Here is a 19,271-nt window from a genome sequence, read left to right as displayed (position 1 = left end):
CTCGGTAGCAACTGGCAGAATAAATAGAAGTGCAGGATTACAAGGAAACCTAGGATGCTACTAGGGAATCACCAAGGCCAAAGGCACACCCACCAATCCAAAGCAACCTTGCAAGAGTCAACACAATGAAAACACAACACAAGAATGGCAACCAATGGAGGGAGAAGAGAAAAATACTTTATTAATTCATCAGAAAATCAACATACATGCCCAACTATAAGGCCTTCTAGGCTATGACCAATTACAATATATAACATACAAATCCATAATCCAACTTCAAGTTCGCATTCAAGACTCATATCCCTTTCAATCCTATGAGTTCTAATTTATACTTCCTTATCTAAAACTCAATCCTAGACCTCTTTGAATACTTGCCAAAATGGCTTACATAAGATTCTAGAACATAGGAAAGCTACAAGTTGGCTCACAATAGTTATTAACTACATAAATTAAATACAAGCAAGGTTGGCCCAAACAAAAACCAAACATAGATAACTTGGCAAATGAAAGCTTCACAAAACACTAGCACTCGACATCTGAACAACCACTTGGCAACCACATGAGTTCGTTATCCACAGGAATCACTTGGTATCAACTATGAACTCAACATCCTCCAAAACATGGCAACCAAAGGAATGACTTGGCATCCAAGGGAACTTGATAACCAAAGGAATCACTTAGCAACCAAAAAAATAATTTAGCAACCAAAGAATCACTCGACATCAACTGAATGCTCGGCATCCACTAAGAACTCAGTAGGAACTAGCAGAATGAACAAAAGTGTAGGATTACAAGGCAACCTAGGATGCTCCTACATCAGATGACCAAGGTTGGAAGAAACGATTCTCCTAAATCATCGAGATGTCACAACCTAAGTTGAATCCAACTCAAATTAGTAAATCCATGAAGCATCTTTAATAGGTCTCTTCTTCCACTTCGCCAAATATTTATAGTAATATTTTCCTCTTGTGCTCTTACAAACTCTTTGATCCAATATCTATTTAACTTCTTCAATCTACTTAGGATAATCATCTAATATAACGACTTCATCATCTGACTCGTGATACTTATATAAATCAACAACATTGAACATAGGAGATATATCTATGTCATTAGGTAACTCAACTTCATAAGCATTACCACTATCAGACTTCTTCAAGATCTTACAAGGTTCGAACTTCTTCATCTTCAACTTACTATATGTTCCAACAAGAAATTTTTCTTTCTTCAAATGAACCATCACCTCATCACCAACTTCAAAAATATAATGTCTTCTAGACTTGTTAGCATTCTCCTTATACTTCTAATTACTTTGTTCCAACCTCAACTTCACTTCCTTATGTAAAGAATCCATAAAATCATCAAATTCTTCTCTTGTAGCACTTCTCTTTTCTTTGCCAGCAACATCTCTTAAATCTAATACTCCTCTAGGCTTCATTCCAGTAACAATCTCAAAAGGTGTTTTCCCTGTACTTCTAATCACAAAATTATTATGTGCCAACACTACTTCCTAGTTACTTGGCTTATCTCCCACTAAACATCTCAACAACCTCTGTATGTCCATCTATCTCTGGATGGAATGTATAACTAAACTTCAACTCTATACCCATCTTCTTCTACAAAGTCTTCCAAAAATAACCAGCAAACTTACTGTCTCTATTAGAAATGATACTTCTTGGTAATCACTGCAATCTAACAATCTCTTTAAAGAAAATTTCAGCAACATGTTCAGCATCTAATGTCTTCTTATATGGTATGAAATGAGCCATCTTAGAAAATCTATCCACAACAACAAATATAGAATCATACCCCTTCACTATTTTAGCCAATCCAAGAACAAAATCCACATTGATGTCACTCCAAGATTTCTTAGAAACAACAATAGGTGTGTACAAACTAGTATTCTAACTTAATTCTTTTGCAACTTGAAAAACTTCACAACTCTTCACAAATTTTTGAACATCCTTATACATTTGTGGCCAATAATACTTATCCTTCAACAAACTCAATGTCTTATCAATTCCAAAATGTCCAGTCAATCCACCACTATGCTTTTCCTTAATTAGATTCAACCTCATAGAACTTCTAAGAATACACAACTAAATACCTTTGAACAACATACCTTCTTGAATGAAATACTCATCATACTTACTTATGTGATCTATTAGATTTGGTGCTCTACACTCTCTCCATGCCTCAGAATAATCAAAATCAGTATCATACAACTCTTTCATTTCCTCAAAACCAAGAACTTCAACCTTCATCTCAGTCAATAAAGAACATCTTCTACTCAATGCATCAACAACTCTATTAGTAACTCCACTCTTATGCTTAATCACAAATATGAAACTCTTTAAGTACTCAACCCATTTCATATTTCTCTTATTCAATTTGTGTTGACTTCCCAAGTATTGTAAAATTTTATGATTAGTATACAACACAAACTGCTTAGGAATCAAATAATGTCCCCACTTCTTCAAGGCTTGGATAATAGCATAAAACTCTTGATCATACACAGAATACTTCCTTTTAGCATCATTCAACTTTTCACTAAAAAAAGCAATAGGTTTACCTTCTTGACTTAACATAGCTCCTATTGCACTACCACTTACATCACATTCAACTTGAAATACTTTGTTGAAATTAGGTAAAGCTAATATAGGTAATTCAACAACCTTTTGTTTCAAAGTCTCAAAACTCTTATCAACTCCATGTGTCCACTTGAATTCCTTTTTATCTCCTCTCATTGTCTCAATCATAGCACTACAAACAGAACTAAAATTTCTTATGAACTTTCTGTAGAAACTAGCCAAACCATGAAATGATCTTACCTCACCCACATTCTTAGGTGTAGGCCATTCCAAAATTTATTTAACCTTCTCTAGGTCCATTCTCAAACCATTAGCTAAAATCACAAATCTCAAATACACAATCTCCTCATGCATAAAAGAATGCTTTTTATATTAATCAACAAATTCTCCTCTTTCAAGCTCTACAATACTTGTCGAACATGCTCAAGATGTTCTTTCTTAGTCTTACTGATTATCAAAATATCATCCAAATAAGCAATCATAAACTTACTCAAGAATCTTTTCAAAACTTCATTCATTAACCTCATGAAAGTACTAGGTGCATTAGTCAAACCAAAAGGCATAACCAACCATTCATACAAACCATCTTTTGTTTGAAAGTTTTCTTCCATTCATCACCTTTTTGGATTCTGATATGATGATAGCCACTCTTTAAATCAATCTTGCTAAAATACTTTGCTCCACCCAAATAATCCATTATGTCATCCATCCTTAGCATAGGAAACCTATATTTCACTGTAATCTTGTTAATAGCTCTAGAATTAGTACACATTCTCCATTCTCCATTCTTCTTAGGTGCTAATACATTAGGTAAAACACATGGACTCAAGATTTCTTTGATCTAACCTTTCTACAATGCTCAATTTAAATGGTACAAAGGCAAGACAAAGTGGAAAAAATAATAGAACATTCTTCTTAGGTGCTAATACAGTAGGTACAAAGGCAAGATTGAGTGGAAAGGTGGTCATTTTTACTGAGGAGGTACTAGTTCTTACCGAGGAAGAAGTAATTCTTATTCTAGAGGTAATTGTTTAAGATGTGTTAAAGAGGGACACAGATTTTTTGAATATAGATCCTCTAAAAGTAGATTAGGTAACAAAAAATGTTTTGATCCAAGGAGATGATGAGGGTCTGCCAAGTGGACCTGAGGCTAGTGAAAATCTAATGGTGAGAAGAACCTTATATAATAAGGGAAGTGATGAGGAGCCTATTTTGAGAAGAAGTCTTTTCAAGACCAGATGTAAAATGACTAGAAAATGCTACAAAGTGATCATTGATAGTGGAAGTTCTACAAAATTGGTATCAGAAGAGCTAGTTACAAAGCTACAATTATAGAGGCTGAAACACCCTTAACTCTATCATGTTTCATGGGTCAAAGACGAGCAAAGATATTGGTAAGTGAACAATGTATTGTGAAGTTCAAGATTGGACACTATTTTGATGAAGTGTTGTGTGATATTATGCCTATGGATTCTTGTCATATTTTGTTGGGTAGACCTTGGAAATATGATAGATATGCTATGCATGATGGAAGATTGAATCAATATACTCTTTGGGTAAATGGGAAGAAGCAAATATTGTTGCCTTTGATTGAAAGTCTAGATGAGGTTAGTTGTACTACAGTAAAAGTCTACATGGTTAATGGAAAGCAATTTGAAAAGGAAGTAAAGAAAAATAAAGTTTGTTTTGCTATAATTCCAAAGAAATCGAGTTGTGTCAATAGTAACCGAGTACCAGAAAATAGTGTTAACTAAGTGCCAGTCAATGTTGATCGAGTGACAGATGATAGTATTGACTAAGTACTAGAAGAAATTGTAGAGTTGTTGAATGAGCATAAAGAGATTATTGTTGAGGATATTCTTGATGGTTTACCGCCAGTGAGAAGCATAAGTCATTATATGGATCTGATTCTTGGAGCTAGTTTGCCAAATAAAGCACCATATAGACTGACACCTACAAAGAATGAAGAACTTAACAGACAAGTGCATGACTTGTTGTAGAAAGGTTTGATCAAAGAAATCTTGAGTCCATGTGTTGTACTTGATGTATTAGCACCTAAGAAGAATGGAGAATGGAGAATGTGTACTGATTCTAGAGCTATTGACAAGATTACAGTGAAATATAGGTTTCCTATGTCGAGGATGGATGATATAATGGATTGTTTGGGTGGAGGAAAGTATTTTACCAAGATTAATTTAAAGAGTGGCTATCATCATATCAGAATCCGAGAAGGTGATGAATGAAAGACAACTTTCAAAACAAAAGATAGTTTGTATGAATGTTTGGTTATGCCTTTTGGTTTGACTAATGCACCTAGTACTTTCATGAGGTTAATGAATAAAGTTCTAAAAAGATTTTTGGGTAAGTTTTTGACTGTTTATTTGGATGATATTTTGATATTTAGTAAGACCAAGGAAGAACATCTTGAGCATGTTAGACAAGTATTGCAGAGCTTGAAAGAAGAGGAGTTGTTGATTAATCTGAAAAAGTGTTCTTTTATGCAAGAGGAGATTGTGTATTTGGGATTTGTGATTTCAGTTGATGGTTTAAGAATGGATCCAAAGAAGGTTAAAGCAATTTTGGAATGGCCTACCCCTAAGAATGTGGGTGAGGTAAGATCATTTCATGGTTTGGCTAGTTTCTATAGAAAGTTCATAATAAATTTTAGTTCTGTTTGTAATGCTATGACTAAGACAATGAGGGGAGATAAAAAGGAATTCAAGTGGACACATGGAGCTAATAAGAGTTTTGAGATTTTGAAACAAAAGGTTTTTGAATTACCTGTATTGGCTTTACCTGATTTCAACAAAGTATTTCAAGTTGAATGTGATCCAAGTGGTAGTGCAATAGGAGCTTTATTAAGTCAAGAAGGTAAACCTGTTGCTTTCTTTAGTGAAAAGTTGAATGATGCTAAAAAAGGAGTTTGTGTTGTATACTAATCATAAAGCTTTACAATACTTGGAAAGTCAAAACAAATTGAATCAGAGACACATGAAATGGGTTGAGTACTTGTAGAGTTTCACATTTGTGATTAAGCATAAGAACGAAGTTACTAACAAAGTTGTTGATGCATTAAGTAGAAGACATTCTTTATTGACTGAGATGAAGGTTGAAGTTCTTGGTTTTGATGAAATGAAAGAGTTGTATGATACTGATCTTGATTTTTCTGAGGCATGGAGAGAGTGCAGATCACCAAATCTGATAGATCACATAAGTAAGTATGATGAATATTTCATTCAAGAAGGTATGTTGTTCAAAGGTATTTAGTTGTGTATTCCTAGAAGTTCTATGAGGTTGAATCTAATTAAGGAAAAGCATAGTGGTGGATTGGCTGGACATTTTGGAATTGATAAGACATTGAGTTTGTTGAAGGATAAGTATTATTGGCCACAAAAGTATACGGATTTTCAATTTTTTTTGAAGAGTTGTGGAGTTTGTCAAGTTGCAAAAGGAGTAAGTTAGAATACTGGTTTGTACACACTTATTGTTGTTCCTGAGAAACCTTGGAGTGACATCAGTATGGATTTTGTTCTTGGATTTCCTAAAACAGTGAAGGGGTATAATTCTATATTTGTTGTTGTAGATAGATTTTCTAAGATGGCTCATTTTATACCATGTAAGAAGACATCAGATGCCAAACATGTTGCTGAAATTTTCTTTAAAGAGATTGTTAGATTGCATGGATTACCAAGAAGTATCATTTCTGACAGAGATAGTAAGTTTGTTGGTTATTTTTGGAAGACTTTGTGGAAGAAGATGAGTACTAAGTTGAACTTTAGTTCTACATTCCATCCACAAACAGATGGATAGATAGAGGTTGTGAATAGAAGCTTGGGTAATTTGTTGAGATGTTTAGTGGGAGATAAGCCAAGGAATTGGGAAGTAGTGTTGGCACAAGCTGAGTTTACATATGATAATTTTGTGAATAGAAGTATAGGGAAAACACCTTTTGAGATTGTTACTAGAATGAAGCCTAGAGGAGTATTAGATTTAGGAGATGTTTCTAGCAAAGAAAAGAGAAGTGTTGCAAGAGAAGAATTTTCTAATTTTATGGAATCTTTGCATAAGGAAATGAAGTTGAGGTTGGAACAAAGTAATCAGAAGTATAAGGAGAATGATGACAAGTCTAGAAGATATTATATTTTTGAAGTTGGTGATGAGGTGATGGTTCATTTGAAGAAAGGAAGATTTCTGGTTGGAACATACAGTAAGTTGAAGATGAAGAAGTTTGGACCTTGTAAGATCTTGAAGAGGTTTAATAGTGGTAATGCTTATGAAGTTGAGTTACCTGATGACATGGATATATCTCCTATATTCAATGTTGTTGATTTATATAAGTATCATGAGTCAAATGATGAAGTTGTTGTATCAGATGATTATCCTAAGAAGTAGATTGAAGAAATTGAACAGATATTGGATTAGAGAGTTAGTAGGAGCACAGGAGGAAAATATTACTATGAATATTTGGTGAAGTGGAAGAAGAGACCTATTGAAGATGCTTCATGGATTTCTCAATTTAAGACGGATTCAACTTAGGTTGTGACATCTCGATGATTCAGGAGAATCATTTCTTCCAACCCTAGTTGTCTGATGTAGGAGCATCCTAGGTTGCCTTGTAATCCTACACTTTTGTTCATTCTGTCAGTTGCTACCAAGTTCTTAGTGGATGTCGAGCATTTAGTTGATGCCAAGTGATTCTTTGGTTGCCGAGTTATTCTTTTGGTTGCCGAGTGATTCCTTTGGTTGTCCAATTGCCTTGGATGACGAGTCATTCCTTTGGTGTCAGAGCATTGGAGGATGTCAAGTTCATAGTTGATGTTGAGTGATTCTTGTAGATGCCAAGCTCTTTTGGTTGCCGAGTGGTTGTTCAAATGTCAAGTGTCAATATTTTGTGAAGCTTTTGTTTGCCGAGCTATCTATGTTTGGTTCCTATTTGGGCTAACCTTGCTTATATTTAATTTATGGAGTTAATAACTATTGTGAGAAAAGTTGTGGCTTTCCTATGTACTAGAATATTTTGTAAGTCATTTTGGCAAGTATTTAAGGAGGTCTAGGATTGAGTTTTAGACAAGGAGGTAGAACCTAGAACTCAGAGGATTGAAAGATATATGAGTTTGAAATACAAACTTGAAGTTGAATTATGGATCTGTATGTTATTTATTGTAATTGACCATAACCCATAACACCTTATAGTTGGGCATGTATGCTAATTATCTGATGAATCAATAAAGTGTTTTGCTCTTCTCCCTCCATTGGTTGTCATTCTTGTATTGTGTTTCTATTGTATTGACTCTTGCAAGGTTGGTTTGGATTGCTAGGTGTTCCTTTGGCCCTGGTGTTTCCCTACCCTCCTTGCATCGCATTTCTTGGTCTTGCACATTGAAGATTTGTGTCCTTGTTTGCTATAATTGTGACACTTTCCTTCAAACTTAGTTTTCTCTATGCATTCACTTTCTCTATGTCTTGGTATGTTGCAACTATAACACTTTCCATTAAACTTTGATTTACCATTTCTCCAACACTTGTTTGATGTATCTCATATCTTTCCATAATGACTACATGTAGGCCTTTTGTTCTTTTTAGCTCCTTGCTGAGATAATTCATGTTCTTCTATGTATCTTAATCTAGCTTTACCTTTGTGTCTGAATTGAGTTTTCTTATCCACCTAATTCATGCTTTCTTGTGAATTCATTATCCTCCCATTGGTCTAATTTTCTATGCTGAGATCATTCTTCAATCTTTCATTTTTTGTCCTCAACTTGAGAAGCTCTTGATTTGCACCATTAAGTTGATCAATCAAATCTGATTGCTAAAGAGATAGTTAATTAATTTCATTTTCCATTTCTTCTATTTCTTCATTGGCTTTGTCTTTTTGTTCCATGACTTCACATAATCTGATTGATTGAATTTCTTGTTCTCTTTTCAACTTTCTGACTTCTTCATGAAGATTAAGATTATTTTCAAATAGATCTATGATTGTTGCATTGACTTCATCTGAACTTCTTTCTTGACAAATGTCTTCAATTCTTTCTTCAGTGTAGACATTTTCATCCATCTGTGTTACAAGATCTTTTCTTCTTTTTAGAGATTGAGAGAATTTCTCCTTTTCTTTCTTCAGTTGATCCATGGCTAATTGCAGATTCAACTTTTCATTTTCAATAGCTTTCTCTTGTCTATAGACTTCCATTGTCTCTAATATTTTCTCAAGCTATTAAACTTATGATGTGAGAACCAAAGCTCTGATACCAATTATTGGAAATGTATTATAGTTTAGGCGATTGAGAGGTGGGTGGAGGGCGGGGGGGGGGGGGGGGGGGGGGTGAATCAGGAACCAATAAAACTTTACACTTAATTCACCAATTAAACATTCACTATGTAATCTGATATAGTTGCATGCATGAAAAACTGAAAGCAATAAAAGATTCATAACACTTTGAAACAATATTGGTAACCCAAAAACCTTCCAAATAGAAAGTAAAATTGGGGTGGGGATGATACCCACAAGCTTTATTAATGAAGTATAAATTTAGACTGTTAAAGCTTATAATTGACCACTTCTGGTGATCTACCCTGTTAGGAGCAATAAGGACTATTAGGTCCACCTTGTTAAAGGATTACAAACATACAACAAAGTATGCACTCTATTAGGAGATTTGGAATGAGATTGTTAAGTCCACCTTGTGAAAGAATTTGACTGATGCACCTTTTAGGATGAATTAGTAGTTGATCTCTGATTTGCAACTCGATTTGCTAAATGAGATTCCTTTGAATAACAATGATCACCTGACTGTGATAGAGAAGTCTCTACTTTTCCTTATATTTCTTATAGCCCTCTTCATTTCATACTCATCTACTTCTTACTTGTTTTCATACATTCTACTACATATGGATATGATATAATACGTTAGATATATACCAATCCACTTAATTACCTTCTAGAGTTGGATACAATACCAAATTTATCATAATTCACTAAGTTGGCCCATTGTTGTAACTCGGGTTCTGAAGACAACTCGGTGATGTTCTGACACTCAACAAACACTGTCAACACTCGACGAACTCTAGTACTCGATTGATGTTGAAGCTCGATCCATATCGATCACTTCGAATAGTAGGAACTTGATCAATACTGTATGAATCGGTGAACACTAAGAAAATTAGTGGGAACTAAATTACTCAGTTGACATTCCATGGCTCGGTCAACACTAAATTCACTTTGTTAACACTATGAGCTTGATAGATACTACAGAGCTTGGTTAACATTGTACTCTGTCTCAGATGCTCGGTAGACACTATGAAGCTTGGCATGAACTGCAATTTGTCTAAATGGCTCGATAGCAACTGAAACTCTTGGTTAACATTGCTAGATTCATGGTAAGCTTGGTAGCAACTATAGATATTGGTAGCAATAAAACTGACTGACTAAGTGTTAAGTCACTAATAGAAAATTGTTTTGACCATAAGGTCAACAAATGTTTCATGCCCAATTAGAGTCACTGAATACATTTAGTTCAAAGTTGTCACTCCTATTGTTATACAGTTCATAATCTTCTATACCTTTCATATATCTCAATATCATTTTCACTATGATCATATGATTCTCCTTAGGATTTGTTGAAAAACTAGCAACTATCCCAACAACTAATGCAATATTAGTTTTTCTAGGAACAACATTTTGCAATTTTCCAATCGTGGATATGTATAGTGTTCGGTTGACATCAATAGATTCATCATTTTTAGATAACTTATATCATGTAGACATAGGTGTGCTCCTTGGTCTTGATTCTTCCATTCCAAAAGTTTTTAGTATCTCCTTGTTATATTTATATTGGGTAATAAAAATACCTCTTCATTTGACATACTTGCAAGCCAACAAAGAATTTGATTTTACCAAACATTGGCATTTCAAATTCCTTCTTCATTTCATCAACAAATGATTTGTATAATGCTTCTTTTCCTCCAAATATAATGTCATCAACAAAAAATTTAGATAGTAGTACTTCATTGTTCTTACCAGTCTTCAAGTATAGATTTTTGTTATCATAATTTGTCCTTTCAACACCAATCTTCATCAAATAATTGTGTAGGCTTTCATAGAATGCTCTTGGAGCTTGTTTCAATCCATATAGAGCTTTTTTTAGTTTACATACCATATTATTCTTGTCTAGGTCCACAAATCCTTTAGGTTGTTCTATGTACACTTCTTCCTCAAGTATACCATTCAAAAATGTAGATTTGACATCCATCTGATATACCTTAAAGTTTTTGTAGGCTAAATATGCAAATAGAGTTTTGACTCCTTCTAGTTTTGTTACATGAGAAAAAATTTCTCCATAGAAAACTCCTTCTTCTTGAGCATATCCTTTGTATACCAATCTAGCCTCATTCCTTGTAACTTCACCATTTTCATTTAGCTTATTTTTGAAAACCCACTTTGTTCTAATTACATTTTTGTCTTTTGGTCTAGGTATTAGGGTCCAAGTATTATTCTTCTCAATTTGTTCAATTTCTTGATTCCTTGTTTGGATCCAATATTCATTGTCTAGAGCATCTTTCATTGATTTGGGCTCAAATTCACAAAGTAAGCATGTATTATTTCTGAGTCTCTTTCTTGTGAGGACACTAGATTTTGCATCTCCAATGATTTTTTTAGGTTTATGATGTCTTCTTACATAATTGGCTAGCACAGGTGGTCTCCTTCTTTGTTCTTCAACAAGTTCATCTTGAAAAATAATCTTAGGCTCATTAACTCTCTCTTGTTCAGGTTATGGTTATGGTTATGGTTTTTCAAGCTCAACAGTGTCTACCTTATGGTTGACATTGTCTATCTGAGACTCGACATCTTATGCCTATTGCTCAGCACCCACTATTTGTTGCTCAACAACCTATTTTTGTACCTTGTCATTTCATATTAGCTAGGAATTTGTAACTTTTTTTACTTGCTCACTAGGAGTGCTAAGAGCACCATCATCCACATATATGAATGTATTGTAATCTTTAGGTTTTTTCTTACATTCAACATCATTTCTTTCTACAAATTCATCAACTTTCACATTTACACTTTCCACAACTTTGTTAGTGTTAGAGTTTAAACACTTGTAAGCTTTACTCTTAGTGGAGTATCCTAGGAATATAACTTCATCACTCTTGGCATCAAGTTTTCCATTCTTATTATCTTTAAATACATAGTATTTGCTTCCAAAGATTTTGAAATATTTCACATTATGAGCATATCCATACCATAGTTCAAAAGGTGTAGCATTTGTACCTTTCTTGACTTATACTCTATTTAAGGTGAAGACAACAGTTTTGATAGCTTCTCTCCAATATTTTGTGATACATTCTTCTCCATAATCAATGTTTTGGCACAATCCATTATTGAGCTATTTCTCCTTTCAGCTATCCCATTCTGAGGAGGGGTCCTTGGTTTTGACATCTGTCTTTAATTCCTCTTGCTAAAAATTATAAGACTAAAAATATATATAATATAATCTCATTTTGTTCTTTAAATATTCAAATATCATCTCAAAAATACATACAACTTGAACATTATAAATCATCATAAAAAATTTTAATAGCCATATTTTTAAATTTAAAACAAAATTTCTTACATTTATGTTTAACAAGCTAATGTTTCTTCATTTATATTTTTTTCTAAAAAGAAATCTTTTATTATAAAGTTACATTTCCGTTATATATTCTAAAAAAGTTAAAATTTAATGACTTATTATAAGACTAAAAATATATATAATATAATCTCATTTTGTTCTTTAAATATTCAAATATCATCTCAAAAATACATACAACTTGAACATTATAAATCATCATAAAAAATTTTAATAGCCATATTTTTAAATTTAAAACAAATTTTCTTACATTTATGTTTAACAAGCTAATGTTTCTTCATTTATACTTTTTCTAAAAAGAAATCTTTTATTATAAAGTTACATTTCGATTATATATTCTAAAAAGTTAAAATTTAATGACTTATTATAAGACTAAAAATATATATAATATAATCTCACTTTGTTATTTAAATATTCAAATATCATCTCAGAAATACATACAACTTGAACATTATAAATCATCATGCATAAACCAACAAAAAAACTAAAACGAATATAATTTTTTATTAATATATATATTAGAAAATAAAAGCTACCACATTAAATGAATTTGAGATATGTTTGCAATTGAAATGATAAAAAAATCATCATATATACATATGTGTGTGTATATATATATACGTATATGTATACATAATATGTATATGTATATGTATACACACACACATGAATGTATAAACAAATTTTATATGAAAATTGTAAAACTTAGAGGTAATACTTTCAAATTTATAAGAGCATTTCATTGGGATTGAAACTCATCACCATTTTTTAGATGATTGGATAATTTGGGTATCCAACATGGAAAGATTGAAATTACTCTCATCTCTTTCCCATATTATATTAAGGTATTTGAATGAATGCATTCATACCACACTAGAACATATAACTTTTTACGACATAGAAGTATTAGTCTAAATGTGTAGCAAATGGAAAATATCTTCTTTCAAAAGAAAGAAAAAAGATAATGTAGCCACCATCGTCCCAAGAAAATATCGAGACCAATCAATCCAACAATCTCTTTAATTTGTTATCTTGTCTTTCAAATCTCTTGCATAAAAATCAATTTGTAAAAAAATATAATGTTGTTTTTTAAACATGAGACCTAGGTTGAGTCTTATATCTAATATTGCTAATTCAACCTAGGCCATGGTATAATGATCTTCATAATGCATCTTGTAATCTTTCGTAACCCATAAAATTAAAAACTTTTACTTTTGTTATATAAATATATTCCTATAAAATTTGTCAACAAATACACAAACATAGAATATGAAAAAAGAGGTTGAGTATGCAAAAAATAAACCTATATAATTTATGTTTTGAGATTATATTCAATGCCCAAATCTCACTCCTCCAATCAATGTGTGATTTTTTCAAAAAAATTCAAGAACAAATTTGTATGGTAATAAATATTGTTTAGGAAAGCTTATATTCTACAACTATAGGTCTCTATATTTTATATCTTCCTCATAATTCTTGTCAATTCACAACCATGCTATCAACCTGTAAGAACCAAATTTACGCAACAAAAGCCACATAAGCACAATTTACCCAAAAAATGCAGAAATAAAGTTTGAAAGTCAAGACAAACGATATATTGCAAAATTTATTCCATTTAAATTGAAGTTGGAAATTATACATAATTACGACACTTGTCAAATTGAAACTGATATCACATGTCATCATTACATAAGCACAATAATCTTCCAATCAATTGATATTACATTGTTGACCACATGTTAGTTTAAAAAATAAAGAAATGTCTATTCAACTACTATGTCTTACCATTTATATACATAAAAAATGTTAGACTTAGTTGTTTACTACATTTTCCAATACCTAGCTTGTCCAGCATGGAACTTAGAACAAATCTTTTATTGAAAACAGATTTTCCTGAACAAGATTCAATAACTTACTATTCTAACTAATAGAGAATGCTAAAATGAAATAGCTAAGTACTATGGGTTTTCTTCTGACTAAACAAAAAAATACACCCATTTCGTTTCACATACAAACCAAAACTTGCATCTAATAAGAAAATTTGATTGAAACTAAACCATTTAAAGGTTCATTCAAAGAACAACGAAACACATGACAGAGAAAATGGAGTTAAGGAACCTAGAATATAATATGCTTCTATTATTGTCCTTTTGCACACTCTTGCATACTCCCTCCTTCACACACAGGGCTCCTATCAAGCCCTCACTCGAACACAATAGAAACACCCAAGATTGGGTTCTCCTATGAAGTTCTTCGTCACCTCCCTTTCTGCAAAAACCATCTTCTTCCAATGTCAATATTTTGCCCTTCTCTGCTGCTGCATATGTTTTCCCAAAATCCCATTCATGCTAGAAAAATCCCTTCTTTCCCAATTGCGGCTCCTTCATTGCTATATTTTTGATGGGATGATTCATAAATTAAAACTAGAACATTTAATTATTCCACCATTTAGGGTCTTTCAATCAAGTTAAATGTTTATGAGTCATGGAGAGCTAAATTATTATGGTTGTACATCTTTAAACTATTCTCTAGTTTTTAACTCCACTCTTCCAATCACTTTAAATTTTCACACATAACAATAAAATAAGAAAAGAAAATAACACTTTTATATCATACCAATTATTTGTACTCCAACTAATAAACAAACAATTTTTGCCAAAAACATGTTCACCAATCTATCTTTAAAAGTTTTCATGCTTCGAACTAGATTTACGATAAAAGATTGTAATGTAGAGAAAAATAAAACAATTAAGTGTGTGTGTGTGTGTGTGTGTGACTACACCATACAAATTCTAGGCCAACCCTGCCGAGGAGCTAAACTCCTCTAGCTCAACCACTCTTCTGCCTTTAGTACATGCACACTCGCAACTCGACATCACCCATTGAGTCAATATTGTCATCATCATGATAAATAAAATAACATCTTAAATACAATATCTCTTATCAAAATTCATAACCTCATTTACATTTAAATAATACAAATTTTAAACATTCATCATTCATCACAAGATATAAACATGTAAATACAACCAAAATTTTAACAATCATGTTGAAATCTCATAAGCTCAAACATATAACAACTATCATAATGACAAATAAATTAAATTACCCATCTAATAACATCAACAATAATAATCTAATCAGTGTCTATAATGTATGCGACTCAAGTTGAGTCATAACATAGTCAAACATAGTCTAAGAGTCGAACTCATAACATGTCGTAATAAATAACATGTTAAAAAATGAGTCATGACACAACCACATATAATAGACACACACATTGCAACAACAAAAAATATTCATCCAGGGCACAATCTTGACCTCATTCCTTATTGTCTCACTTGATCGTTGGTGGTTCATAACCATTCAAATTCACCAACAAACCAAGATCCATTGATATTTTTTGTATTTTTTTACAGAGGTCATCCACAAAATCTTTTCAACAACCAAGGCGCGATCATGACCCCGTCCATGTTTTTTTTATGTTGGAGCCTTACACTCAACGAGACTTGATATTTGACAAGCTCTTTAAGAACCTTTCAACTTCACCAACAAACCAAGGACCCAATGATATTTTTTGTACTTTAATTCTTCATTTACTTTTATTTCTAATTTGATTTTAAATTCTTTGAATTATGATGATTCTTCAAATAAAAAATAAATTTGAGAAGTCCTTTCAAATTCATCAGACTTAAGAGCATCAAGTAATCTTCTTGTTTAACTGTCAAATATTTTATTATTATTTATGTGAAGTATAGACAATCAATTTTCTTTGACTAAATTGTTTACAACCAAAGTTAATGTCATCATAAGAAATCATTAAGCTTAAAGAGCATTACCATAAGATCTTCCCTTTCTCTTTGAATTTTTTTCAATAAATATATAGCTTTTTAGGATGTGCATCTATATGCTGGTTTGGTGGTATTGCTTTTATGATAATCCTATGTGATAGAACTTTGTGATAGAATCCTAATGATTGGCTTGAAATTCCTCAAGCCTTAAAAATGAGACTATACTCCATTTTCTATTTATGCTTGCACACCAATTTTTGTCTTATATTGTGCTTTATGTCATCACCTTGTATAAGTTCTCATATGCTTTGCCAATGTTGTTACAGTCACCATAGTGTTCAAATGGTTGTTACCTCAACATTTTCTTGTTGTGCTCTTTTTTCTACAAAGTCTTCCCTCTACAATGATACATGTTTGTAGATCGACACTTATATGCAATTCTATTTAATATCTAAAGCTTTACTTATACTTTCAAATCAAACACCTATCGACATATCCGACATATCCCTTGCACCTCCTTCTGATGCAAGTGCTAGTTTAATTTTATTTTCACTTTATATAAAACTATCAAATAAATAAACATTTAATAATCTACTAAATCTCCATAGATTATGTCCTTTAACGGACTCCTCTATTAAGCCAACTACTTTCTATCCATAGAACATTATCTTTCTTTCTTTTATATAAAAGATTACAATCCTACCTTAAGCCAACCACTTTGGATCCATCGAACGTTCTGTTTCTTAATAAATAATAAAATAATATTTAGAGTCCTCTTGTGAAACCAACTACTTTCCCATACATAGAATGTTCTATGCAATTTATGATATGCCGCCTTTTGACTGAAGTGCTACTTCTAATACATATATCGTCGCCTGATTTGAAAGTCAAATCCGCCTGCGAACTTTCGTGCAGGTGGAATTTTTTAAAAACATAAATAGCGTCTCCAGATTGAAAAGAATGTCACACGCTACTACTCAGGAACGGGCTCTCGGAAAATTTTACGGTGCAAGGGGAAGAAGTGATGGGAGGTGCAGAGAGAAATGAAGATGTTAAAGGGGAGCTTGTTGAGGAGATCAGAAATGGAGATAAAGGAGCTGTAAGATCTACAATCCTATTTTTTAGAACTGTTTTTAATTAGCAGTTCAATTTTTAGATGAGGAATACCGTGTTTCCTGTTCATATCTTATTAGCGTCTCGCATGCTGGAATCGAATGGATTGAATGACGTGTTAGACCATAACTGAAACCATGTTATTTTGGCTATTTCGAATTTCTTTATATTCAGATTATTCTATACTCTTTGATCTTTGATGTGAATACAGATTGTGTTAAAAAACATCTCAGGTGTATATAGTACGTATGTATGTATGTTTCAAGGCAGCGTGGGAGAAGCGAGCGTACATTAAAAAAAAACAATTTTTGTGTATGTTGCCTTGGTAGGATCAGTCGAACTTTTTTCCATGATTGCTTTCCCTTAGGAATGTTTTAGGGCAGATGAAGCTTTCAGGTGCCTTCAGTGCGTGTCATGTAAGCTTGGATCACTTGTATCCCGAATTCTTTAAACCATCATTTCAGCCAGGTGCAACCGCGTATGACCTATTTTCTCGGGGAGAAGTATCTTTTTCTGTTTTCCCTATTACATCACAAAATTATTTTGCATTTTTTTTTGGCTTGTTGACTGTGAGAAATAATAAATTTCAATCACTTACAACCCTAAAAGTTAATTTTACCACCTTAAAAGTTGCTCGGCAACAACTATTACCGAGTGACAGTTTTTGCTCGGTAACCAAAGAAACCAAGTGGCAGGAGTGTTTACCGAGTGAGCTCGGTAAATGAAGAGAAAACAACTCGGTAGCCAAAGGATGCCAAGTGAGCTCGGTAGTGTGATTATTGAGTGAACTTGGTAGCCAGCTCGGTAGAAGAAAGCACCGAGTGAGGTCGGTAGAAGAGCAACTCGGTAGCCACAGGAGAGTGGAACTCGGTAGAAGAAGGCACCAAGTGAACTCGGTAGCCACTGCAGAGAAACTTCCACCAAAGACAATACCGAGTGCAGACTTATGATGTAAATATTTTCACCATTAAAACCAGAGACCCAAAGCTTGAAATATTGAACAATAAACTTATCAAATGCAATAAATAAAGAGAAGAGTAATGGATTCAAGTATGCCTACTTGCTTTACTATTCAACTTGATTAAACCATTACAAAATCTGGGAGCATTCGGCTTCAACCAAAAAATCCTAAAATAACTCTAAAATTTCAAACTGGAAAACTTCAAACTTTAAACTTCAAAACTTACAACTCTAATGGCTGCATACTACAATGCTTGGAGCAATCATTGCTTTAACAGGTCGAATCAAACAACAAATTACATACTACAATGCCTGGAGCAGTTACTGCTTTAACAGGTCGAATCAAACAACAAATTACGAACTTACAGGAATGACACAAAGAAAGCACATGCCACTACAGTCACGGAATGAGTTTCCTCTGTCTCTACAACAACCAGATCTGCTGATCACTTCCTTTCCACTTTGTTCTGCTCTACAACTTCTCTGCTCTGCTGAACTCTCTCTTTTTCTGTCTAGTCGAATGAATCTGATCATTCCTTTTTGTCATCTACCACAAATGTTTTCCCCCTCATTTGGAAATTTGAAAAACTCACCTTCTTGTGATAAATGTTTATGACTGTTTTGCAATCCGTCAGGGGTGGTAGGTGGGAGTTTGGCTCCAGGGAGAAATGACCAACTGCATTTAATATTCCAACACTCCCCCTTTATCTCGAGCCAAACAAACAAGGATCACTACTGATCCAAATCAACTACACCAAGACACTCTCTTAGGTGTACAAAAGTTTCAATCCCTAATGGCTTGGTAAAAATGTCTGCTAGCTGCTGCTCAGACTTACAAAATTCTATTTTGATATCTCCATTCTCCACCAACTCCCTAATGAAGTGATATCTGATCTCTATATGTTTGCTTCTCCCATGGAAGATTGGATTCTTGGACAATGCAATAGATGAGATGTTGTCACAATAAATTGTGGTTCCATCCTCTTGCCTTTCATTCAAATCTGTCAAGATCCTCCTTAACCAAATAGCTTGACATGCTGCTGCATTTGCTGCTATATATTCAGCCTCTGCTGTAGATTGAGCAACAATAGGTTGCTTCTTAGATGCCCATGAAATTGCACCCGATCCCATATGAAACATGTATTCGGAAGTGCTCTTCCTGTCATCAATACTTCCAACCCAATCACTAT

The 19,271-nt window shown here is 33.2% G+C and overlaps 1 protein-coding gene across 1 annotated transcript in view; it reads left to right on the top strand.

The window, feature by feature from the left end:
- The first annotated feature begins 16,970 nt into the window (after window positions 1–16,970).
- The window catches only part of LOC149535197 (methionine aminopeptidase 2B-like), a 118,483-nt gene continuing 116,182 nt past the window's right edge, over window positions 16,971–19,271 (top strand). Inside the window, exon 1 of the mRNA XM_089807599.1 lies at window positions 16,971–17,107. Coding sequence (XP_089663725.1) covers window positions 17,033–17,107 — 75 coding nt within the window. The 5' untranslated portion in view covers window positions 16,971–17,032. The remainder of the gene's footprint in view (window positions 17,108–19,271) is intronic.

This window comes from Cupressus sempervirens, chromosome 10, assembly GCF_028749045.1.
Source record: "Cupressus sempervirens isolate cs-2001-9-10 chromosome 10, ASM2874904v1, whole genome shotgun sequence".
In the NCBI taxonomy this organism is placed as follows: domain Eukaryota; kingdom Viridiplantae; phylum Streptophyta; class Pinopsida; order Cupressales; family Cupressaceae; genus Cupressus; species Cupressus sempervirens.
The sequence above is the reverse complement of the archived record's forward strand: the minus strand, read 5'-3'. Positions and strand labels throughout refer to the sequence as shown.